The 24,842-nt window shown below is 41.9% G+C and overlaps 2 protein-coding genes across 3 annotated transcripts; one reads left to right on the top strand and one right to left on the bottom strand.

Moving 5' to 3' along the window:
* Positions 1-1,293: 1,293 nt before the first annotated feature.
* brpf3a (bromodomain and PHD finger containing, 3a) lies at positions 1,294-14,189 on the bottom strand. Of its 2 annotated transcripts, none has more exons than XM_050039221.1 (13): positions 13,272-14,189; positions 9,941-11,461; positions 9,137-9,293; positions 8,214-8,345; positions 6,833-6,961; positions 6,411-6,723; positions 5,975-6,316; positions 5,007-5,558; positions 4,867-4,924; positions 4,512-4,600; positions 3,135-3,232; positions 2,842-2,996; positions 1,294-2,745 (listed from the first exon to the last, which is right to left on the bottom strand). In XM_050039221.1, exons 2-13 carry the CDS (start codon positions 11,440-11,442, stop codon positions 2,562-2,564), a joined length of 3,711 nt encoding a protein of 1,236 aa, XP_049895178.1. In that variant the 5' UTR covers positions 11,443-11,461; positions 13,272-14,189; the 3' UTR covers positions 1,294-2,561. The 2 variants fall into 2 exon arrangements, with proteins under 2 accessions (XP_049895178.1, XP_049895179.1); XM_050039222.1 differs by having other exon boundaries at positions 3,135-3,208.
* Positions 6,939-24,050, top strand: si:dkey-183j2.10 (glutamate receptor U1). The gene is made up of 11 exons (XM_050039239.1): positions 6,939-7,005; positions 18,168-18,251; positions 18,434-18,519; positions 21,577-21,608; positions 21,706-21,885; positions 22,104-22,327; positions 22,508-22,605; positions 22,705-22,922; positions 22,996-23,215; positions 23,302-23,546; positions 23,916-24,050. The coding sequence occupies exons 3-11, from the start codon at positions 18,435-18,437 to the stop codon at positions 24,018-24,020; spliced, it is 1,407 nt and encodes a 468-aa protein (XP_049895196.1). The 5' UTR covers positions 6,939-7,005; positions 18,168-18,251; position 18,434; the 3' UTR covers positions 24,021-24,050.
* The last annotated feature ends 792 nt before the right edge of the window (positions 24,051-24,842 follow it).

The raw sequence follows: 24,842 nt of genomic DNA, 5'->3' as shown, positions 1-24,842 counted from the left end.
TGACAGTAAGGAGGAACTCAGATGATACAACATATTAAGCTGAGCAGGTTAAACGTGTTTAACAGACGACGTACACGTGCAGTTGTTTCAAACAGCATTTATTCCTGTGAGAAAATATTGTCAAAGGCAGATTATAGATCTTGCAGTACAATTCAAATGACAAGATCAAAAATCTCCTGTGCCACCCAAGAGGAAAAAAAAACCCAAACCAAACAACTCTTGTAGACGAGGGCGGTTGCTGCCGCCTACAGAGCTCAGGTCTTGTGCCACCTCACTTCTAGAGAATATATTCTGACATGTTTGTGAATACCATCACTATTACAAAGAGCTACTTAGCATCATACATAAATCTTTTCAATAGTTTACTTTTTAAATAACACTCTCGACTGCCACAAATTATAAATTAAAATCTAAATTTGATTTTTGCATTCCTTAAATTACTTCATGTAAGCCAATATAAACATACATTTACATATTTACAAAACTATACACATGCACCTTTACTACACTGAGGTTGTATTCATATATGTATATACTGTACACACACACACATAAAGTTTTTGCCACATATATGGCTCCAGGAGTCACCAATCCTACAAGTTCTGCTTTTTTTTTCCTTTTTTAAACAGACCGATTGTGCTTTTCAAGTCATTTCAGCCAGATTTGCAAACAAATTGCAAGATATTCAGTGAGTGATCGCAGTAGACGTTTGTCAGAACCACAAAATAATCAGCTTCATCTCTGTAGTGGCTTCACATCTCACCAAGCAAGTAGCTGCACCGGGTACTCCAACATTCTAGTATCATAATACAGTTTCACAATATGGAAAAATAAGTAAAGACCTCTAAAGTCCCACCGACAACACGTCATAGCTGGACTAAAAGTTCGAGAATGTTTGCACCGGCAGCCAGTATCAGCATTTCTATTCATTTCAGACTGAATTTCTTTCTTGTTGAATCTACTGAGTAGTTCTCAGAACTGTTGAATAAATGTGGTGTGTACAAACCCAAAACATACTCTAGGATTCAAACGCTCCACTTTGGGTTTAGCTTTAACTTTAATGTCAGTGCCAGCTTGAGCAGGTTTGATCTGTTTCTTTTTGAGTAATGCTCTGTTTAAAGCTGTAGCGCAGACGTTTTGTCTCCCCCCTCCAGCAGTGAGAGTAACTGCACATGGTTGACGCATGTTTATGATGTATGCCTGCAGGTGAGTTCCACACATCTCCATCGCCTCCAGCAGAACTCTGTTCAAGTCTTTTTTTTTATTTTATTTAATACTCCCCTGAACGCTGAATTTCTTTTTTTAAATGGGGCATCCACTACAGAAACTTTACATGGTCACTTTTTAGGATTTTTTACCACAGCTTCCATCCTACTCTGAGCTTCTATGGGCTCTCCCCACTCCCTGCCCCCTTTAGCTCTGGCTGGCTGATGTAAGATGCAAAACTAAATGTGGATGGGCAGCGAGTGACAGCATAAGTAATAATAGGTGCCCAAGCTGGCCGTGTAGACACTCAGCAGCTTCTGCTTGACAAAATAGGCAGAGGACGTTCGATAAATCATAACTGCAGAGCTAAGGATGCAGCTGACTGGCAGCAAGGGGGCAGTGACTTTGGATATGTGGCACAATCAAGTGGGAGCTGACTGAGCGAGCGCCAACTGGGACCGTCCATTACTCAAAACGGTGTAACAGCAAAATGGTGTGTTCAATCACAGGCCAAGTCAGATCTGGATTTGATTTGGGGATCATTTTGGCTAACTGGTTGGTTCCAACACTGAGCTTTGTGGGTGCAGGACTGACTTTCAGTGCGCCAGCGCAGGAAAGTCAGCACAGACAACACATCTCCAGTATACTGTGAAATACAGAGAGCTTTTCCTGGTGATGATAGGCTTAATCAGAACTGTGTGAACTTGTTTGCCAAGGGATTTTTTAATTTTTATGTATAAAGTCCCGCACTTCAGCTTTAACATCAGTAGTAACTTAAAGACTGGATGCTATGTGATTCAGTGGAGGGAGTATCTGAATAAATGGTTTTGGGTTTGGTGCCTTTCACATTTATTTGGAGAGAAAAATGCTTAAAATGCATTTTTTTATGGCAAAACTTTTAAATTTCCTTTCATAGCTGTCTGAGCCAAACCTCTGTGGAGTCCAGATATGACGTGAACACTAAGTGGGACTTTCACACTTCATTAAACACAGTGACATTTCAATGGCAAATACAATCTAAATATGTTTTGAATCAAGACGATCCCTTTGACAATTCAATATTTACACTTTCCTCACCCGAGTCTTGACTCACTTTGGCCTTAAATAAAAACTTTATATGAACACATAGCAACAGTGGTTGTGTAAAATCTCTTACAAAAAATTACATGGAGAAATGAACAAATTCATCTAGGAAAATGTTTTCAAGCACTTAAATCAGAAACCTTCAAATACCACCAGCTGTTGGAAATGTTAACCCTTTGTTTTACTTTCCCTCCGTCTTAAGAGCATTGATGAAGCTTCTATACATATAACCAGATGGCCTGTTACTTTCACAAAATCTTGAAACTAAAATTTTATATAAAATTGGAGGGAGTGAAATTTAGGTTTCCTCTCACGTGGTTTAAATGCACCATGGCCCGGTCGTATGCAGTGTGTACAGACTTGCGAACACTGGGTTTCTTGCCCTCCATTAAGCGCAGTTTGTCTACAGTGTCATCCATCCCCATCGGCAGTAGTTTGTTCCGAGGGAGCCATTGCCTGAAAACCAAGAGGGACCATTTTCAGAGTGACCAAGACTGCTCCTGATTGTTTGAAAATTCAGCATGAGGTTAAGCCTGCGTGTCTGAATCTTACCAAGTTCTTTTGGTGTCAAAGAAGAGCACTAAGAAGAGCTTTTCGCCCTCTTCCGTTTCTCTCCACTCGCCCAGTTTGAGCACCTCCACAGGAGGCACTGGAATGGGGATGCCGTTGTGAAGAAGCCCTTCCTGGGGCATGTCTGGGTCAACAATCTGTAACAATAAATTATGTCAGTCAGAGTTGACTGAATTACCATGCCTTTCTATGGGATGTAATGAGGCTGTTTTCTTTATGTCAGCTCTGAGGCTTAGTATAGACACCATAAACTGCAAGACTAAATACATCCTCACCATTGCTGGGTATGATGGATATCCTCTGCATTTGGCCCATACTAGGTCCAGAGGTCCAAGCTCGGTATCACTATCTAAAGACAGAAGCGTAGACTGTCCTGTGAACAGGATATTCCAATACATGCAATTAATTTGTATTCAGGAAAGATCTTGAGCCCAAACTCAACATTTAAAGCTGGGGTAGACAGTTATATTTTGGCGTTAATAGGCAAAAATCCCAGAATAGACTTTGAGCATATTGTAATTCAAGTGGTCTGAGAGGGCATTACTGTTGGCTGTTCTACAAATACAGGTGCACACGCACATCTCTTCAGATGGAGAAAGCCTGATTCAGTGGCAAAGAATCCTGCAGAAACGCTGCTATTCCAGCATTAGCAACAACTGCCTACACTGCAAAACAACCCAAATAAGGAAGAGAGATCAATCAAAAAGAGAGTCTAAAAGAGAGTCCGACATTAAAAACATGTCAATATCAATGAAGTGTTTTACAGATGGAGAGAAAACATTGTTAATAGTTTTACCTTCTGCTAACTGAAGCTTAAGGCTCATGGCTGCTGCTAATTCAAATTTATGCTTATGTAACATTGGCTAGCTAGAGCCTCAAATCACAGTGTGTCCTCCGCCTCACTCCCTGCCGCTACAGACCACCTCACCAAGAGGAGAGCAGACAGCAACTCTGTAGATGGACCCCCAGTCAATGGCAGCAGCAACCTGAATCCAGCCAGTGCAAACCCCAGCTCTGGGGGAACCAGACAGCCTTGACTTTGCACTGGATCGGTAAACTTTCTGTTGCTGCCTTTACGCAGGTTAGACCTGGTGCTGCTGCTGGCCATCAGCCCACTGTGACACCCAGAAAACCCAGGGTTTGTGCTGGCAGAATTCAAGCCACTATAGCCGCCGACTGAAGGAAGGTCTCCGGAGCTGCTGACTGTTCTCCTCGTGACGAAGCGGTTTACAACGGTGGAGAGTGCGGCAGAGGGACTGTGGGGTGGCTAGCTAGCTAATTCTTGTCATTTGTGGTCTGATGAACAGAGAGAGAGCAAGGCAAGGAGGGGGTGAGCTAATGTGCTGTACACAGCACATAATTTTGATAAAATTAATAAATGAATGGAAAACACAGGGTTCCTGTATGAAGCCCGTGCATATGCCTGTGCTTGTCTGGTGGGAGGGGCTTAGGACAGAAATAAGAGAGCTACAGAGATAGGAGAGCTGCCTTTTTTTGTTTATTGTCCTTTCCAAAAACGGCCTGCTCCAGCTTTAATAAAATAATGCTGCTTATAAAAAGTTTTGTGAGCAGAATCTTACATTACGCATCCAACAGACACAAAAAAATGGAGGCATTTCAGTGTATTTTGACTGCCCTCTTATCATACACACCAGACCCACAGATGTCTCCATTCTCACTGCCAGGAACTTTTGCCAGTGCAGGTTTACCACGGCTTCGTTTGGGTGGTGGGACACTACAGCTGCAAACAAGAGGAGAGAAAAACAGGAGAGGTTGGTGATTTTGAGTTAAAGCACAACTTATGAGGAGACTATAGCTACATTTAAAAAGCTATGAATGTAAAAGATAATGGGCCTTATGTAGGAACATTTTCATTTTCTTATCCTAAACCTCACACTTTTCTGAGGTTCACTCGAAAGAGTCGAAATCACTTGTGCATGCCATGGAAGACCAAATCTGTGAGTGGCTTTTGCATGAGGCCCATTGCCTCTTTGACTCCATACTCACTTTAGTTTTTGGTCGTCCTCATCGTGATCTGCTGAGGTGTGCTTTCCATTAGTCAGGCCTGCCGAAAATACAAATATTGACAAATTATATGGACTGTCTAGAATGTCTTTCTGTAATTTAGTGATCTGCTTTGTCCTTACCTCCTTCTCTGGGTGGTTGAGGGAGTTTGTTTGCCTCACTGTCTGAGCTGGGGCCTCTGGACCTCAGGTGGTGTGAGGAAGGAGAGGGAGGTGTAGGAGAAGCGTTCGGAGTGGGAGGTAAGGTGGTGATGCTGGTCACACTGGGTGAATTTGGGCTAGAAGGGGTCGTGTCCAATCCATTTGCTTTACCCTCTGACGTCTTCCCGTTCTGTTGTGATGGGGACTTTTTTACCATTCGTGCCCCATTTTTAGCTTTCTTAAACAGAACAGATGTACGACGACCAACTCCAGCCAAGGGCAGTGTTGGAGGTGTTCCCAGCGGAGTAACCTCATGAACAGCTTCCTGTTGGGAAGATGGCGTTTCACCAACTTCTGCCTCATCTTCACCTTGGCTTTTGCTCCCACTACGGGATGACCTCTGACGCTTGTAGGAGCGTCCGGGTGACCTTCGCCCTCCAGGTACAATGCCCAGGACGGGAGGTTCGAGAGGAGCATCTCCTGGCAGCGGTGATGATACTGGGCAGGTGAGTTCTAGCACAGGTGGAAGGTCGTCTGGATCAAAGAGAAATTTATTTCAGGATCAAAAATACAATTTAAATGATTATTTAATTAATCATTTAGTCATTTATTAATTAAAAATCTTCAAACATTCACTGGTTGCAGCTTCTTCAATGTGAGGATTTGCTGCTTTTCTGTTTCATGTCATTGTAAACTGAATATTTTTGGGTTCTGCTGCTGATCAGACAAAACAAGACATTTAAAGATGTCGGTCATCTGACTAAGGACTGATTAAAAAAAAGCAAAACGATGGTGGGGGCGATGGACATGTCACGTAATCAGTGAATGCAGCTCCAATCAAAAATATATTAACAGTGTCAATGCTGCTTAAAATAGGTTAGTAATGGCTAAGTGGAATTAAAAAAGTAATTAATAATAGAGTAAAAACAAATATATATGTATTTTTTTACCAGTCGCAGAGCTGGACACTGATGTCAAAGGCCCATCATCAACAATATTTGTCTGCCCCTTTTTCTTTTCCTTCTCCTCCTCCTCTTCTTCTTCCTCCTCCTCCTCTTCCTCCTCTTTTCCTTCCTCCTCCTTGTCATTGCCATTCACAGGCTGAGAGTTTTGCTGCTGCTGGTTCATCTTCTGTCTGAGAGCGTTGATCTCCCTGCGCAGCAGCCTGATGCGTTTGGTTCGACCACCACTGGTGCGCATGGATGCAACCATGTCCAGTTTGTCCAGTAAGGCCTTCAGCTGTTCTTCTGTGGTTAAGTGCAGTCTGTTCTCTGGGTTCAAGAGGGAGTCAACTGTAGAGAGTGAAAGAGGAGAACAGATGAGGCTTCAGGGTTATGTTCAAACACACACACACACAAAAAAAGCAAGCTCCCACTCACAACTCACCATCATCCCACGTGCAGTTGTAGAAGCCATGTTTGTTCGGAGACTCTGGGAGATGCATGCCCGTGCTGGGGTCCAAGCCGATGCTCTGAGACTGCCTGTGGGCGTGGCGGAGAATGGCCCCACCCACCTCCCGCAGTTGTAAGGCTGCCTTGTGAAACATGGTGTCCTTGGAGTTGTATTTGAGGCAGTTGGAGATCATGAGGTTAAAGTCTTTCTCTAGGTCCGCGATGGAGCAGTAGGCGTGCCCCTCCAGTTTGCTGCACATGGTGGAGAAGTCCATGGGTTGGGAAATAAACTCCAGATAATCTGGGACCTCAGGGAGTCATGAAAATAAGACTGTTAGCTGAGTCAAAGCCAAAGCTAATACACTGCTTGATACAAACTGTGTAACTGTGAGTGGATTGTTTTCTAACTGCACCAACCTCTGATAGGTCGACAGGCTGCGAGAAGATTTTCGCCGTGTCCTTCTCCTGCAGTTGTTCCAAGGTGGATCGCAGAAGCACCAACGCAGGGGTCAACTTCAACTCAAGAGCAGCCTGCTGGATTTTCATCTGAGGAGTGATGACGCATACACACACGGGAGAGGAAACACAAGGTCACTCTAGCTGAATAGAAGAAGTAGATGAAGGCTGCATCTAGTGATTATTTTCATTATCAATTCTACTGCTTATTATCTTCTCAATCACATGATTAATTAATGTTAAAAAATACCAACCACAATTTCTCTGAGCCCAAGGTGACATATTTAAATTAGGGCTGTAATTTAGGTCAACCAAAGCAAATCTTGGTTTACTGAAAATTCCACCTACTCTCCTATCATATGATTGGTTAATGTGCAAAAAAAATCTGCGTCTGTTATCTCTGACTGGGATAACTTGGCCACAGTGCACTGAGAGCACTCTACCTGGTATTGTTAATCAAAGCATTTTTCCTCGAGGCCAGCGTTACAATGAGACGTGGGAGCGCCGCGTATTTACACAATGCTATGAATGCCAGCAGCATGATGAGGCGCTGACACAAAAAGCACACCGAGCAGTGGTGTGACCTGCGGCAAGCTGCCATGCAGTGTATGGAAAACTGCAGCAGCCAAAGTAGTAGTTGGGGATCGTTTAAATTTTGCCGACGAATTGCGGCCAGATGATACCCCCCAGCCAATCAGTACACATAGTATTGTGACTCCTGTGGCATGCTGACCTACGTTGAAAGACTTTCCTCCCACCTGAAACACATGAACACGCCTCCGAACAGCAGAAAAATGTAATTATTGCAGCGAGTCTGAGTTCGCTGCTGCTTGATATATTTTCAGCGTGAGGGTCTACTCTACTGCACTCATCACTGTTATTTCTCACTATTGTCCACTCACAATGGAGGAGGGACAGGACAAATACCAAAAAGACCAACCCCTGTATCATGTACAAGTGCTAAACAACAGCAAAGGATAGGATTACTGGGCCTTTCCTTCACCCAGAGGAAGTACTCAACCTTGTGCCGACATTTTTACTTTTGCAGATATTCTGTATCATAGCAACCAGATGCAACCAAAACATCCCAGCTGAAAAAACAGTGTCTCCAAAGCACTCTGGCGCTCCCAGCTGGGCATTTTCAGAAGAGCGCCTCACATTTTTGGCTGGGGGAAAAACATTTTGCTGGACACACGGCCTTATGTAAGTAACACCAGTGATTGTCTGACCAATTAGAATTTGGTCAGACAAATTGTCCACCAAACTGACCAAAAGGTCCAGATGTCAGCTGTAACTTATCCCAAATATTTAGAGCTTTTCTGGCATTTCCTCTGTGACGCACCTGTTCTCTCTTTAGCCGCTCTCTCTTGCGGATGAGCTCCACCAAAAGCCTGGCTCTTTCCAAGTCTTGCCTCAACTTCTGCCAGTATCGTAGCTCCTCTCTTGCAGCACACAGCTTCTCATCAGGCTCCCTCTGAACACAAAGGAACAAGCACAAACAGATCAGACTTGTGATTCAGCTTTAAAATGCATCATGAGTCTTTCCTTAGATTTTTTTTCTGGGAGATGTGGGAGATGCAAGGAAATATTCTGGCTCTGAGACCAAAGTGTGCTGCACATTTCAGACTCCTATTGGGAAGCTCATTAGTCCCCACGTTTCCCAGCAAGAAAGACAATCATAAGGATCGGGTCACATGTATAGAAATCCGAAGCTGTAAGGCAAATTTGTAAAAAAAATTTAAAAAAATTAAAAAAATAGATGGATCACAATTTCAATTCAGTTTGTGCACAATTTATATAGTTATAAAATCAACTAAACGTTTTATGTAACCAAATTCATGTTAATGTATAAAGCTTCTATAGGGACATTACTGTAAAAAATTGTGTCAAACAGTGCTGTGGAGGGCTGTGTGGACGCCCGCCATGTATTTGAATCAGCCATTGCAAGTGTGATGTCTGGGCTTATGCTTTGATTTCAGTGTGTGAGAAAACAAACTAGTGTGAAGTGGTCTGATTCCAGTGACTTGGCTGACTCTGTCCTGGACAGACTTTATTGGTTCTGTGAGAGCCTGATACTCTAATGACTGTAAACGTCCTGGTTTTAATAATCTATGATGCTCCACCGCACAGATATATTAACTTAGTCAAAATCAATGTGGACACCAGCTTTAATATTGGTTATTAGTTTTTGTTTTTCATCAGAGGATTTGTTTCATTCTCCAATTTTCATTTTAAACACACACTGTACATAATCTCTCTCCTCACCTGCTCTGCAGCCTTGTGGGCTTGTAGATGGGAATGAAGTCGGCGTATTAAAGGCATCCCATTTCGTGACTGTCGTTTCAGTAACCAGTAGTTATGAAGCCTCTGCATGAACTGATTCTTCCTCTGGACTTCCACTCCTGTGCAGATCTTGTTCAGCCTGTGGAGATGTAACAGTTATACATTAAAACCTGTATGGCAGTACTAATGGTCATACTAATACCACTGACTTATGACCTTATGGTCATTTAAAATATGTATATATATATAATATAATATATAATACCAACACCAAAACACTGTGAAGTTGCTCTGCTAGTGTCTTTGATGAACCACATCTACCTGCACTGAAACTAAGCAATGTATTGCTGTGGATGGGCTCAGCAGCAAAACATATTTTAGCTACCTCAAAAGACCCTCCTAAAAAATCAGTATCAGTTTAATTGTACGCTATATTTGAAATATTTTCACTGCTTTACCTCACACACTAACCAACATTTATTTTTTTTCCGATGTGCCTTGTTTCAGGTGGCTAAAAACTAACCAATATAGTCAGTGTTTGCTCAGGGCTGTTTCATTTTATGTACGTGACAGGGATTTTCTACTCAGAAGTTGTTGTCAACAAACTTTTTCATTCAGTCTATACTTGCCTAAAATACTACACTGCACAGGATCGACACCTAAGTAGATTAGAGTGTTTCCTGTGGAACCCTGTAAGAATACTAATAATCTCTTGTAAGACAACAGACAGTAAAATGAATAAGGCATGCTGGGTATGTAAATTTCAACGGTATGCAAATGTCACACCTGTGAGAGGGGATCTGAGGCACAAGCAGCACAGGCACAGTTGAGCGACGTGTCGACCCCTTTGTGTTCTTCTTCTTCTGGCCCTTGGTTGCCTTCTTGTTTGATGTTGGTGGTGGCGGGCTTTGAGTGTAGGACCTTTGACCTCGGTTACCCCTGCCCCCCACCAGCCTCCCCTCAACCGACTCATCTCCAGACCCGTCCCGCCTAGACCCCACTGGAGAATGATGCTCACAGAAAGCAGTCTTCTTCACAGAGAAGGTGGTACCGTTGACACCGGTCTCCCGGACTGGGTCTATCTTCATGAACAGGCCGGCCTTCTGGGCGCAGGTGACGTGAAAGGCCCTGTAGCAGTTGGCTTTGTGGCACTGAATGGATGCTCCTCTGCCTTTCTGCTTACACAGGTAGCAGGTGAGCTTCCAGCGAGCAGTTGGGATGTTCTTGACCCCCTCAACAGGCTCCAGAAACACTGTGTTGGCAAAGCACACCTCTGGGATCCATATGGCACAGACAACATGGGCCCAACGTCCATCACTTGTCTGTTTGAAGGCACCTCCTCTGTTGGGACAGAGCACACAGTCTACAGGACGGGAGGGGGACTGCAGGCAGCAGCGGCACAGCCACTGACCCTCAGGTACGTAGGGCACACCGTAACACTCTTGGTGGACGGCCAGATTGCAGATGTCACAGAAGAGGATGACATTACTGTTCAGACATTCATCATCCAGGCAGACACAGCAGAAAGCATCCTCGTCGACGGCACTCTGAGACAGAGCCTGGCTGCGCGACTCCAAGATGGATTCCCTCTCTAGGCGGTCGATCAGCAGCTCAAAAGTGTCTGCAGATACAGACGCATGGCCGTCAGACACTCTCTTTTGGTTTACCATCTCCAGCCAGGCCAGGTCCTCCTCGTCCATGTCGTACTCAGCCACACTGTCCTGCTCCTCCACTGACTTCTCTATGTAACGATAGTAGGCTGTTGGGAGAGGAGGCGCCTCTGAGGGGCTAACTGAAGTCAGCACACGAAAGACGGGCTCAGGCAGAGGGATTTGGTGAGACGGGTGCTGGAGGGAATTAGTAGGTCCTGTGTGCTGCTGGGAGCCTGAACGTTGGTTCTGGTGAGACGTATTTTTACCACTCTTCCTGCTTTTACTGTTTGAGGGTTTCCTCCACGATCTGGTTTTACTTTGCGTTTGTTCACTGTTCTCCTTGTTGCTGTTGCACTCAGCAATGTCCTGGGCCATCATCTCATCCTCCGTGATAACTGGCAGAAGATCCGTGATGTTTATCCGATGGAGCCTTCCCTCTAGGTCCACTTCCACTATCTTCTGTGCCTGAGCGTACGTCAAAGTCTCCCTGGACGGAGAGAGCTGCAGTCTGTAGGGCGAGGGGGGCCGCAGCTGGCCAGACGATCCCCTGCCCCTTCCTCTCCCTCTGCCTCGGCCCCTACCCATGTTGAGTCCGCTAACAACTGTCTCACATTCCCAACTCTTCACCTTCTGCATGGGAGTTTACACCAGCTCCCTAGCAGACACAAAGGGAGAAAAAACATTAAATGCAATGTGTGTCAACACCTTCTATGTTGTGTTATTATCTAAAGTTATATAATATGTAGGCTAACACAGAAGTAAACATCACCCTGTTTCCCTCGACAAAAACCAAGCAGGATTTTTTCATTGGATTTTAGAATGTTGCAGAAAATAAGCTCTGTGACAAACAAACGTTTATGATACTTACACATAGTGTTAAGCAAGATAATCTTCACAAATGAACACAGCTTTTATCTTTTTTGAAGCCTAAATGAGATCGCTAGAAGTAAAAAGCAAATGTCAGGCTGTAAACGAACTACACTAGAGTCAAATGTCCCTAACACATTGAGGCTGTAAAGCCATGCGACATTCTGTAGTCTCATTTAGCCACTTGTTAGAGACTGCCTTTGTAAGACATGTAAAGGCTTCAGAATTCACGGGTGGGGTATTTACTGATGTATTTTATGTTGTAGAACACAACATTTAACCCTCTTACGCTTGTGTTAACTACAGACCCATTTCAGGCATCTATTTGAAAACAAGAAAACTGGGAGTGCTAAAATGCTAACTCATTTGCAGGTTTCAGGACTAGTCCCTGCAGCACTCTATTAAGATTAACAGTAGCTGTTTTGTTGTCATTATTGAGTTGTATATGTTATTTATACTCTATGCTATGCCACCATGGTCCTGATTCAATAAAATCTGAGCTTTTAATCTGATGTCAATGGAAAATAACTATTTTGATATGAGACTATCAAACTACGAGTGAAACCCACAGTGAATGCTGAATTATAAACGAACATTAACTGTATTATTGTACTATTTTAACTGAAAACCTATGTAATGCCATGACATTTACCTACTAATTTACTGGTCATCAATATAAAGTGTCATATATTCAGCTATCCCAGATGACCCCCAGCATATGTTCTTGATAACAAAATCCAAAATACCAGTGAATAAAATGTCATAAGCAATTAATTACATAATACTGCCTTTATCCATTAATAATTGATAAATTGGTGACAAAATTCTGTTATGATCTGCCCTCAGGGCTTGTTTTATATTATATCACTGTGCCTACAATGATTTTGTTGTTATCCTGATTATTCTTGCTCCTTTGTTGCTGCCAATATTCAAAAAGCCATCTTTTATTTTTTAGTAGAACCGCAGTGTTTCCTTGAAATCCTGGGGACACAACAGTTACTATGTAAAGGGGTCAACTCTGGTGCTGCTGTAATAAAAACACAGCATGTTACCTCAAGTACTCCTGCTGCAAAAACACACATACAGTAAGTTGTGCTGATTGCATGTATGACCGCAGCTGCCTCTCCATTGGTCCAATCGGGAGTCTGTTACATTCCCACTTTTCCCTCAGCCCAATCACAAGCCGGGATCCTTTATTTTTTTCCCTTGTTGCTGTGCGTAGTTAGGTTGAAGAGCGCTAAATACCAACCCGAGTATCTAACATCTGTCAGCCATTTTAAGCGCACAACAGCAGAGACAACATTTGGATTGCAAGTTGATTAGCAGCCCAATTACACATGCCAACAGCAGCCAGAGAGCAGATGCAGTGTATGCACCGTGCCTAAATGCATAAAATACTTGCATGTATACATTAGATCACGACACCGCAAATATGCAACGTTTCGGCTCCTGCTTTGTGCTCCAGACCCCTGCAAAAAGGTTGTCTCTCGCTGATGTGATAACGTTACTCGGTCGGACAGGACACACAGAAGTCGTGTGACAAAACGGCAGGTTTCCTAAGCAACGCTGAACATGCTGAACATATCAGAGTGGTTTACCTTGTGAAATCGTCCTCTGCAGTGCGAGTGCCAAACAGAATAACTGCACCTAGCTAAATGTCAGCTAGTGACAGACTACAACCAAGGCGGACATGCTAGCCGTTAGCTTAGCTAGCCGGTAATTTCAGGAGCGACAGCGTCATCTTCAGCACTCCAGTTCTCCGCCGTGACTCCGGTCAAACACCCAAACTCGACCCGGTTTCATAGCTGTGGTTTCAAGCTTTCAAACGATGCTAGTTCCCAACTCGAGGGTAGCAAAATCCCGAAGATATCAAATTAATGTTGCTTGGATGAGGCTAAATATTCAGTCAAGATGGCTTGAAAAATACGCCCCTTTGGAAAAAACCACCTCAGCCAATTGTAGGTCGGCGCTTCACCTCGCGCGCAACGCGCATCGCCTTCTGATTGGTCAGCGCGATAAACCGAACTCATCGAACTCAATGTGGAGATCATAACATAAAGAAGCGATGAGAAAAACAACGATACATATATTGCGCGCCTTATGGCCTCGTCTGTATTTCCCATAGACCCCATAATGTAGGCTACCTGTTAAATACACCTGCTGTCTCCAGGGCAACACTGTAATTTAAACAATCTAATACCCAGATGTAATAACCACACAGACCTTATACTGTACCTGTTATATACACCTGCTATCTCTAAGTGGACATTGTAATTTAAACCTTTTAATATCCAAATGTAATAACCACATATACCATGTACTGCACCTGTTAAATGCACCTGCTGTCTCCAGGGAAACACTGTAATTTAAACAATTCAATGTCCAGATGTAATAACCATATAGACCCCATATTTTAGATGACATATACACCTGCTATCTCCAAGGGAACATTGTAATTTAAACAATCTAATATCCAAATATTATAACCACATAGACCCCATACTGTACCTATTATATACACCTGCTATCACTAGGGAAACATTATAATTTAATCAATCTATTATCCAAATGTAATAATGACATAGTAAAAAGAAAATAATAATCAAATGCTCATGAACACAGTTAATGTTATGTGCACAATTTGGATTTGCAATCCTGCTGACATATTTGCGTACATTTGCTATGGCAGTAGCTCAGTCCATAGGGACTTGGGTTGGGAACTGGAGGGTCACCTGTTCGAGTCCCTGTCCGGACCAAAATATGGAGCGTGGACTGGTGGCTGGAGAGGTGCCAGTTCACCTCCTGGGCACTGCCGAGGTGCCCTTGAGCAAGGCACCGAACCCCCCAACCGCTCGGGGCGCCTCACCAAGGGCAGCCCCCTCACTCTGACATCTCTCCAATTTGTGCATGTATAGGTCCTGTTTGTGCATGTGTGTGTTCGGACCTGTGTGTAATTGACAAGCAAGAGTGAAAACATTGAATTTCCCCTCAGGGGGATTAATAAAGGAAATAAACTTAAACTTAAAGTGAAAGCAATATACAGGATTTCAGAAATTCATGAGTCTAATTCACACGCAATATTTTAACTATTCTGTTAACTGTTTAGTCATATTGCTTGTAAATTCTGTAAAAGTTTATTATTTTCCATGTAAATAGTTTAACAAAGCAGTTCATACTAAAAGCCGCCCTATTAGTTTTTTGAGAGCTCTCTTGAACAGTCATCATCATATGGAGTTGTTCAATTGTCATGAAGATGGATCTGTTGACATGTAAACACAGTAGTTGTTATGATTCCATCCACGTCATCTTTAGGCTTTTCATACATGTTGGTGTTTAAGTTAGTGAAGGTTCATCATGCAGCATAGAAACCCTGCAAGAAGCCAGTAAGTAGACAGATGTCCAAGGTCAAGAATGAGCTTTTATGCTTGTTGCATGGCAGTTTTGCCTGATTCAATGGTCTGCAGTCAGGCAAATTTAAGCTCAGTAGCTGTGGTAGGTGTTGAATCCACAGCATCTTTAGGACACCATGTCCATATTGTGCAAACAGTCCTAACTGAAGTTCCACTCAGTGTAATAGCCTTTCCTGGATGTTTCATCGAAAGAAAAAACTTACAAAAATGAACTTTTAATCCAACACAGATGAAAAGTTTTAAAGTGCTTGCAAGCTTGCATTATAACACGTCCATCTATATTACAAATGCACAACTTCTGTCTGCTGATGAGGTTTGTGTGATAGCCTACTGCTGAGTCAGATATGTTAGAATGTCAGGGATACGTCTCTAGTGGGGAAATGCTGAGTCCTTATTTATTTATATGCTGCTGGCCTTACATTAGTCAAGGTTTCCTCAAGGTTTCTAAAACCCTAAGTTCCTCAGGTGTATCTATAGCCCCAGCTGAGCTTCTGTAATTCTTAAAAGTGTACATGTCAAAACTATTTGTAACATATACATGTTTTCTCTTAGCTTTTTCTTGGTTTGTCTCTGTTTGTTTTTCTCCTCCTCAGCCAGTGTATATTATAGCCATGTCTATGTTGGATTGTCACTGCATGTGGGAATGAGAGCCTCTAACAAACCAAAGTCACATGTATGAGCTTACTTGATAATTGATTTAGCATGATTCTTCTTTTACTACATCAGGGACACTGAAACCCTCAGTGCTGTCTCTGGGAGGCTTTAGTGACCGAAAGAAGAGTTTACATTTCACAGTTACAAAAAAATCTTACGGCATATTGAATAAAAAAATAATAATACAACAGCTAATCCAAATAACATGTTCATATATGATTTAATGTACATTCCTTTAAGTGTGGAAACTTCTTTGACACAACATTTAGACCATAATGTGAAGAGATGAAATATAACAAAGCGGTTAAATGAATGAATATAATGTGGAATCATTAACTCGGTATTTCTAACATCCTGCATTACATATATAATTCATACAAGAATCCTTTGTACTTCTGTTGGCTGAGTTGACAAAAATGGCTCCATTAGAATAAGTGTACCTAATTTTCTGACCTTCTGGTTCCACTGGTAGTAGATTTGACAGTAATATTATGGGTCTGAGGCCCATCAAAGCCAACTATGATTTTAACTTAATTAAGTACGTCCACTGGCAGGAGTCGATGCACTTACTTCATCTTGCCAATGCTGAGATGTTGTATTTCACCATGCCAACAGGCTTTTGTTGAATTTATTTAAATATTATTATACTTATCTTATAGTCTGCATGAACTTGCTCAAACTGTTGAGCTGATCACGGGCTGACTCAGTTGTTTAGATCACTAATTTTACCACAGGAGCTATAAAATGTCTGCTGAACACACACAATGACTAAATCACTCCGCTGTCAAACAATCCCTGTTGCAGAGGCATTCAAATTGATTTATGTCAGTCTATTTCAAGTTGTTCAGCTGTTAACTGACCACACACTTCCACTGTAACTTGATTTTATAACATAACTTAAAATCTATTATGAGACCATTTGTGAAATACCAAACTGTTACACCTAATATATTGTTTTTGTTAAAGGGAAAGTTCACCAAAAATCAAAAATACATATTTTTCCTCTTAGCTGTAGTGTCGCCTCTCAACCTAAATTTGGTGTAAATTACAAAGTGTTGGAGATATCATCCATAGAGATGTCTGCCTGCTCTTGAACTAGTTGGCACTGTGGTGCTCAGAGCGCCAAAAAAATACATTTGAAAAACTCAACAGCAATGTCTCTTTCCAGAAATCATGTCCCAGTTACTGAAGATAATCCACAGACCTTGTTGTGAGCAGTTTCATGTAGGAACTATTTTCTTTTTACTAAACTATACCCACCAACTGTATCACCACACAGGAGGAAGCGTGCATCTACTCATGCACGAAAGGCTCGTGCTCATGACAGCACAATCTGTAATCACCGATGGCATCCTCCTCGGCCAAGCTGTAACATTAGCTAGCTCAGTTGTGCTAGGTGTGTTAGCAGTAGTTGCATGCTTCTGTCCGTGCGGTGATTTGGTTGTGGGTGTAGTTTTGTAGGAAGAAAATAGATACATGAAATTGCTCACAGCAAGGCCTGTGGATTATCTTGAGAAAAATATGTGATTTTGGGGTGAATTGTCCCTTTAACCTGCAACCATAAAGCCTCTTGGTTCAGATTTTAATGGTAAAATACAAATAAAAATGTATGAATTGGACAGAACAGGCATGTCAGCATGTACGCTTGCTATTTTATTAACATTAGAAAATTAAACAATTCTTTAAAACAAACAGTGTCATGTGGACAAGACTTGCCCAGAGTGCCAATCTGACAAAAACGACAGTTTCAAATATTGATTTTGGAGCTGCACAGAAGTCCTGGCTCCCTGCTAGCTTTCACCAGATTGGTCGTTTTTATCTGTGCCCATTCCTTAATAAAAGATTCTTATTTATTCAACATACTCAGCCTTCAACATCTTTCCAAGGCCATCTCTCAAAGCTGTTTTTATGTGCAGTTCTCTGCATGAATCTGTTCACTCAATATGTTTTTTTTTTCCTTTCCATTTTGCAACAGTTTGATAAACCTTCAGGGCCTCGCAAAATCTTTAGCCGGTCAGTCAATTCTGTGGTTGGATTTTTTTTCCTTTAAAAGTGTTAATAAAGAGCAGAGCGAGGACTGTAATGCTGCACACTCTCATGTTACAGCTTCTTTAATTTCTTACATGCACAAACACCTCCCAAGGAATCTAATACACACGCAACATTCACATTTGTCCCTTTGAATATGTTATTCATGTACATGTCATTTATTGCACTAGTAACTTCAACACTTTAACTTGATTATGTTTTTCTGATTTAACTACATATGTAGCTGTCTGTAAGTGTAAGCAACCACATTTTGTTCCACAGTGGAAGCTATATGTTCGTATCTCATGCTGTTTCTTCCCACCCCTTCAAAATTGGTCCACTTTCTCCACCCACAAAAACCTCACTGGTTGCACAAACCCATTTGAATCTGAAAAACTTCAGATCAAGCTGCATCACAGTCGAGCTCACTGGGGTCCATCTGAAGTCTGACGTGCCAGCAGCAGCCACATCTTGGACTCTTGTCAGGTAGTATGGACATCCATCATTTCTACTCTCCTTAGTAATTGTCATTGGCACTGTTTAATGTGTTGATTTCATTACTGTGTTTGCATTTTCATCAAGATAGGCCTTAATTTATATGTATTAAAGTTTATCAGTGTGAGTCATGAATCACAACCAACCATTAATTGTCTTTTTGTAACTTGTAGGATGCAAATCAGGAGACTCCAGATGCTGTTTGGCGTATTTGTATTGTCTGTAGGGTTTTGGCTGGACATAGGAGTGTGCACTGCAGGTAAGGAAGTTTTTTTTTTTTTATCACAGGTTCATACTTATGTAGACAAAATTCTGACACTGCAGTCAATATACCAGATTTAACCAGGCTTGTTAGATAATACTGACAATTCCAAACCATGTTGAATGTGACTGAGTGTGCTTTGATGTAGAGGCATGTGTGATTGACAGCATGAAAAAAATATAGTTTTGTCATTTCACACCAGTATTTCAAAGTCTGACCGGGTCACTGCATTCGTACATCAGTGTGGTGGCAGCTTGCTTTTTTTCCTCTGCCAAATTCCTCATGTTTTCACCGCGGGTTTGGTAGAAAATTCTCAGGCTTGACGAGACATAAATACACAAACAGTCAGCTCGGATCAATATCAAAGTGTAGCGCCACATCCTGTCCAACTCTTGTTGAAAAACAGAAAGGGAGGCAAGCCAGTTGACACTCTCACAAAAAACGGTAATAAATCAACTCTATGGAGCTAAACAAAGGCCTTGTGTCTCAGAGTGGCCAAAAAGTCTTGAAGAGCTTGTATACGTGTCATCTTTTGAAAAGGAGGATCTGATGGTTGTCAGGATCACCCTGTGGCGATGGATCCCCGAGGCCTTGGCCTGAATCGAGGCTTTTGATACTCTTTGACTTCCCTCCCATCTCACAGTGCCATGGCATTGAGACTCTTTGAATTAAAACACTGCTCTAAATAGATTGTGGTGTGCAAAGTGGGAGAGGACAGTGGCCAGATCTCTAGGATACCGGAAACCAGTTGTGACTGGAAGGTCAATACATACGCCCCAAAGTTCACCTCAGACATCTCTGCATGTCAGAATAAAGTCTGAGGATGGCCAGTGCACAAAAGGGTCTTTGATTCTGCTAAATTTAACTGAGAATAACTTGTCAGTCAAAGAAAAAAATAACAGTAGTTAGTTGCTGTCTTACTTTAATGTATCCCCATTATTTGTTTCCTCCTCATACTTTTCTCCCTTGTCCCTAGAGGGACTCAAGACACAAATCTGAATTTTGACTCAGCTTGACAAAATCAAGAAAAGATTTGCAACTGGACTTTAACAGTAATGACTTGTGACCTCACGTGGGCGAGTCTTTTGACTTGAAAATACTCAATACCTTCCCCCAAGCCTAAAGATAAAGTTTGTTTTCTAAAAAGTGTGCCACGAATCAATTTATTTCCCTCCATTTCCTGAATCAGCCAACATTAGTGCTTTTCATTTTGAGCATTCGACACTAAATTCCCTAGATCCACTTTGTTTGAACACATCCAACATCACCCAGTCAAGCTGCAGGAGAGAATGAAGACCCAATGTTACATAAGTGAGTGCCAGCTGGCAAAAATAATACCAAATATAATTTAATTTGCATACAAAAATATGCAGTGGCCACAAAACAAAACAAAAACAACAATTTCCAACAAACTTGTTTTAACAAATAAATCCAAAATTTAAAAAGCATTCATGATTTTTTTAAATCTAATATATTGTTCCTCTGTTGTTAAAATGGCATTACATTTGATGAAGAGCGCATTATGACTTGTTTAGGGCCCCAACCTAGAAGTTTAGGACTTGAGTGCAAAGACTTGAGACTAACTTGTGACTTGCAAAACTATGACTTGGTCCCACCTCTGCAAATGGTGCTTGTATATCCAAACCACTGGTTCACATAGAGGGGTACTACAGCCTGGGGTCAGCCCTCAGTGCCATAAGATTTCTTCATTTTCTTTAATTTTAATTTTTCTTTCTTGTATTGTTGGACTTTGCTGATAACGTTGAAAAGAATACGGTAACATTTATATTATCTACTTACTACTATTTGATAGAACAATGAGAAGTAGTATTGCACGTGACTGAGAAAATGATATTGCACTACACTGACAAGTGAAGTGTATATTACAAGGACACCAAAACAGAACAGCTAAGAAATGAAAAATAAGAACCAGTGGTTTTACAGCTATCTGCTTGGGGATGCTGTATGTAGGCACAGCGGTGCTTTGAGCTAAACGCTAAGATCACAATAGTCAAGGGATCACCAAAGTCAGTAGGAGTCATCCTCTGGGTACCATGAATGTTCAGTCAGTCTAGTAGATGTTGAGATATTTTACTGGAGGTGCTGGATGAAAGTCAGATCATTATGATTCATCCTCTGGAAACCACACTTGACACATTTTCATCCTAATACATTGTTGGGATATTCTAGTCTGGACCAAAGTGGTGAACCGACCAACAGTATGATTTCCCAGAGCCAGGCATGCCTGCAAGCAGCTGCTCTGTTACTTTAATGTACCCTCACTATTTTTTCTGGTGGTTCCTGGTCTTTCCCTTAAACTTGACTAATGTCTACTTGTGACCCCCCATCGCCTGTTATGGCTTTGTCAGTCTGGCTCACAGGATGTAGATTGATCATTGGCTCCCTATTTGAGCAATCCCTGTTGCTTCATGTCTCATCTCACATAGCCAGACTAATCGCCACACTCTGTTTCAGTGCTGTGCGTAAATCATCAGTAACAACTTTTGAGCTAGCAACCTACATCTTTTCAACATCTTTTCATGTTTTATGTGGCATTTTCATTTGCTGGGATTGATTTAGCCATTGTAATGCCAGCACTCACCTCTCCACCAAAACAAGTTCCTCTCTGACACTATTTTGCTCAAGATGATTGTGATTGGTTTAAAAAATACAAACAACCCAAGTGTTTTAATATGCTTAGGGTGGGATTATGATGGGTTCAGGCAGACCTTTTTCCAGCGCTGTGAAAGGTCTGGCTGTGAGAGATGATGGGCTGTGAAAGGGTGATTTTTTTCATCCTAATTTGATTTTATTTAAATAGTTTTCAGAGGCCTGAGGAGGAAAAATATCCAGTATTTAAATTTTAGTCACCTGGTGACCCCTCAGATTTATCTAAAGCCCCTTTGAGGAGGTCCCAACCCCAAGATTTATTTTTATTCTCCTCATATCTTAACAACTTTCTAGTTTTCAAAGACATAATGGACAATGCTTGTATTGTGTCTAAAAGTTACCGTACTAACGTTGTCCTTTTACTTTTTTCTCCCTCAACATCAGCGCAATCAGAGATGAGAATCACAACCATAAAGGTAGTTCATTTGTTTCTTTTGAGCCTCTAGTAAAGGTCAATACACAATTTAAGATATAACACATGCCATTGATTATCTTTTACTCTTTTTTTTTCAGCAAGAGCCATATGCAATGTCCAAAGGTGCACAACTGGAGGGCTTTTGTATGGACCTGCTGTCTGAAGTAGCCAAGAAACTGGGCTTCAAGTACAAAGTGCATCTGGTGAAAGACTCTTCATATGGCAGACAGGATGAGAGCGGGAACTGGAATGGGATGATTGGAGAGGTGGTGAGAGGGGTGAGTCCATCAAAAGTGACATTTGGTGGGGTCAAAGGGCAGCTAGCCGCTCTGCAGGAGGTTGAATTAACCAGCTGGTGTCTGTGACTCACAACAGATAGATTCAAAATCAGTGAATATGTGGTGTGAACAATATCAGCATTGGTGCAATAAGAATCTCTAATATTCTAAGAGGAGTTTCTATAAATGTACATTAAGTATTCATGCGTTCCCTACAGGAGGCCGACCTTGCGATTGCTCCGCTGACTCTCACTGCAGCTCGGGAGAAAGCGGTGGGGATGACCAAACCGTTCATGCAGACAGGAATCAGCATCCTGCTGAGGAAGGACATCTCAGAGGGAGCAGGCTTCTTTGATTTCCTGACTCCCTTTACAGCCGAGACCTGGATCGGCATACTCATTGCCTACCTGGGGACTGCTGTTTGTATCTTTATAGTTACCAGGTTGGTGATGCAATCAATGTATAATAAAAGTGATAATTATGATTTATTTGTTGATGGTGACTGCTGTGCTGTGGATTTATATATATATGTCTCGTCTGTGGACATTTTCACATTTCTGTTGGCGGTGGAATCCCTTTGAGTGCGGTCACATTAATAAGTAATATTTTTATGCAAATGCAGACTCAGCCCATGCGAGTGGAGTCAGCCTCAGACTGAGCAGAACAGATTCAGCCTCCTCCACAGCCTGTGGTACACAGCTGGAGCTCTGACTCTACAAGGTAAGCACTAAAACCAGGCACTTTGTATGTCACCAAATGGAGACCAGCGATAATGAATTTACTGATTACTGGAACACTTTTCTCTTTCTGTGTTGTCAGGTGCTGGCCCTCACCCCAAAGCTCTTTCAGGACGCGTCATCTGCTGCAGCTGGTGGTTATTTACCATCGTCCTCCTGGCTTGTTATTTCTCCAACCTCAACTCCTCTAAGACCTCTGAGTCCACTCACCTGACAGTGAAAGGGTTTGAGGACTTGGCCAATCAGGACATGATTGAGTACGGCTGTTTGGCCGGCTCCTCCACTCTTTCCTTCTTCAAGGTACAGACATCGGATCACTCATGGCTCCCACGTCTCACTGCTGTTTCTCTAATTCAGTTTTTCTTTCATGCAGAATTCAAACAACCCAGTGTACCGCAGAATCTATGAGCACATGGAGAGAACTAAGAGTTTTGTGTCATCTATGGACGAAGGGGTCCGACGTGCAAAAGAGGGAAACTTTGCCTTCATCGGAGAGTCTGTTTCTTTGGACCTGGCAGTAGCACGTTATTGTGAGCTGGTCAGAGCACATGAAGTCGTTGGAATGAGGGGATACAGCATCGCTGCCCCCCTTGGTGAGGTTATTCTTTTTCATGACTTTTTTACCAATGATATTTTAAAAAGGAGCATAATAAACAATAAACCTATGAATTTCCTCAAGGCTCACCCATCATAAAGAACCTCAGCGTGGCCATCCTTCAGCTGAGTGAGGCGGGGGAGCTGGCTTACCTGCGAAGCAAATGGTGGGCCAGCAGCTGCCTAGCAAACAGGGCCAAGTCTTCAGCTGTGCAGCCACACAGCCTCAAAGGGATGTTTCTGGTTCTTTCCCTGGGCCTGGGGCTGGGTGCACTGCTGGCTGTCCTGGAGCTCACCTCCAAGAGCCGCAGAAGTGCAGCTGAGCAGAAGGTGTGTGTGCAAGCGCATTTAAAAATCACATCACTTCTGTCAGGCGAAAAACAACATCCATCTCCAGAGTGTTGACTTTTCAGAGACTAAACCAAACAGCCTTATTTTTTTATGTAATTGTGTTTATCCAACAGGGTTTTCAATGGTTTCATAAGCCTCAAGGCTGCAAAGTTTGCTCAACCATTTAAAGACAATGCAGTCTGTTGCAGCAACCCTGTCATTTTCAGACTGGGTTTCACCTCAGCTCTAAAACAAAATGCAGAGCACAGTCTCAGACAGTCATGCTCTCTCATCCACACAAACACCTTTACATTAATTTTCTCACATATTAATGACTTGATTTGTTTTATCTATCTGTCCTTCCCACAGAAATCCTGCTGCTCTGTGCTGACTGAAGAACTGAGTCTGCGCTTGAGGACCAGCGATGCAAACAAACCTCAAGAAAATGTTGAAAAAGATAAAGAAAAAGCATAAAAATATCTGAGAAACATTTTTTAACAAGTGTGAACATTTTTTAGTTTGATAGTTTGATAGTTGTTTGAGAAATTGTTCTAATATTTGACAGAAACATTAACTTATTTGTAGGTTTTAATCTTTCCTCACAGAGATGCATGAGATAAAAAAAACCAAACAAAAAAAATAAAAATAAAATGACTCACATTTTAGTAAAATAATGAATTTATTAATTTCAATGTGTGAATGCTACAATTTCAATGAAAAAGCAAACATTATAGTTTAAATATTGTAAAAAAAAAACACTTATTAAAATTTTCAGTGTTTACAGTTTGACTAACAGATAGTGCTCATACTTAGTTTTTTTTTACATTTACTGTTACGATTTTACAACTCTGCATCATGCTGTTTTGTACAGTTGGCAATGGCATCATATGATTTCTTTTTAAAAACTATTTTATGCATACAAATGGTGCTGATTGTAAACATTACAGCAGGCCTAATGCAATAAACACTGTCTAATTGTGTAATTCTGCCCGGTGTCATCCCATTTATCCAGAAAGAAAATCAGAGCTGTTTCCTCAGCCCGGTTGCCTGAAGAAAATGTTGGCATTGTACATTTCTGCAAAACATGGATACGTTACATTTGTACATTTCATACACATCAACTATTATAAAGTGACATAGATGGGCTGACTTTGCTATCAGAACAGTAGCCAGTTTTTAGCAACCTGTTGCTGCATTCCCAGTGGTGTTTGTGCCACCAAATGTGGGTGTTTTAACCCAAAACATGATATTTTCTAACCATAACCAAGTGGTTCTTGTTCCTAAACACAACCACAT

This window comes from Epinephelus moara, chromosome 24, assembly GCF_006386435.1.
Source record: "Epinephelus moara isolate mb chromosome 24, YSFRI_EMoa_1.0, whole genome shotgun sequence".
NCBI classification, from domain to species: domain Eukaryota; kingdom Metazoa; phylum Chordata; class Actinopteri; order Perciformes; family Serranidae; genus Epinephelus; species Epinephelus moara.
Note: the sequence above shows the minus strand (reverse complement) of the source record. Positions and strands in the feature narration are given on the sequence as shown.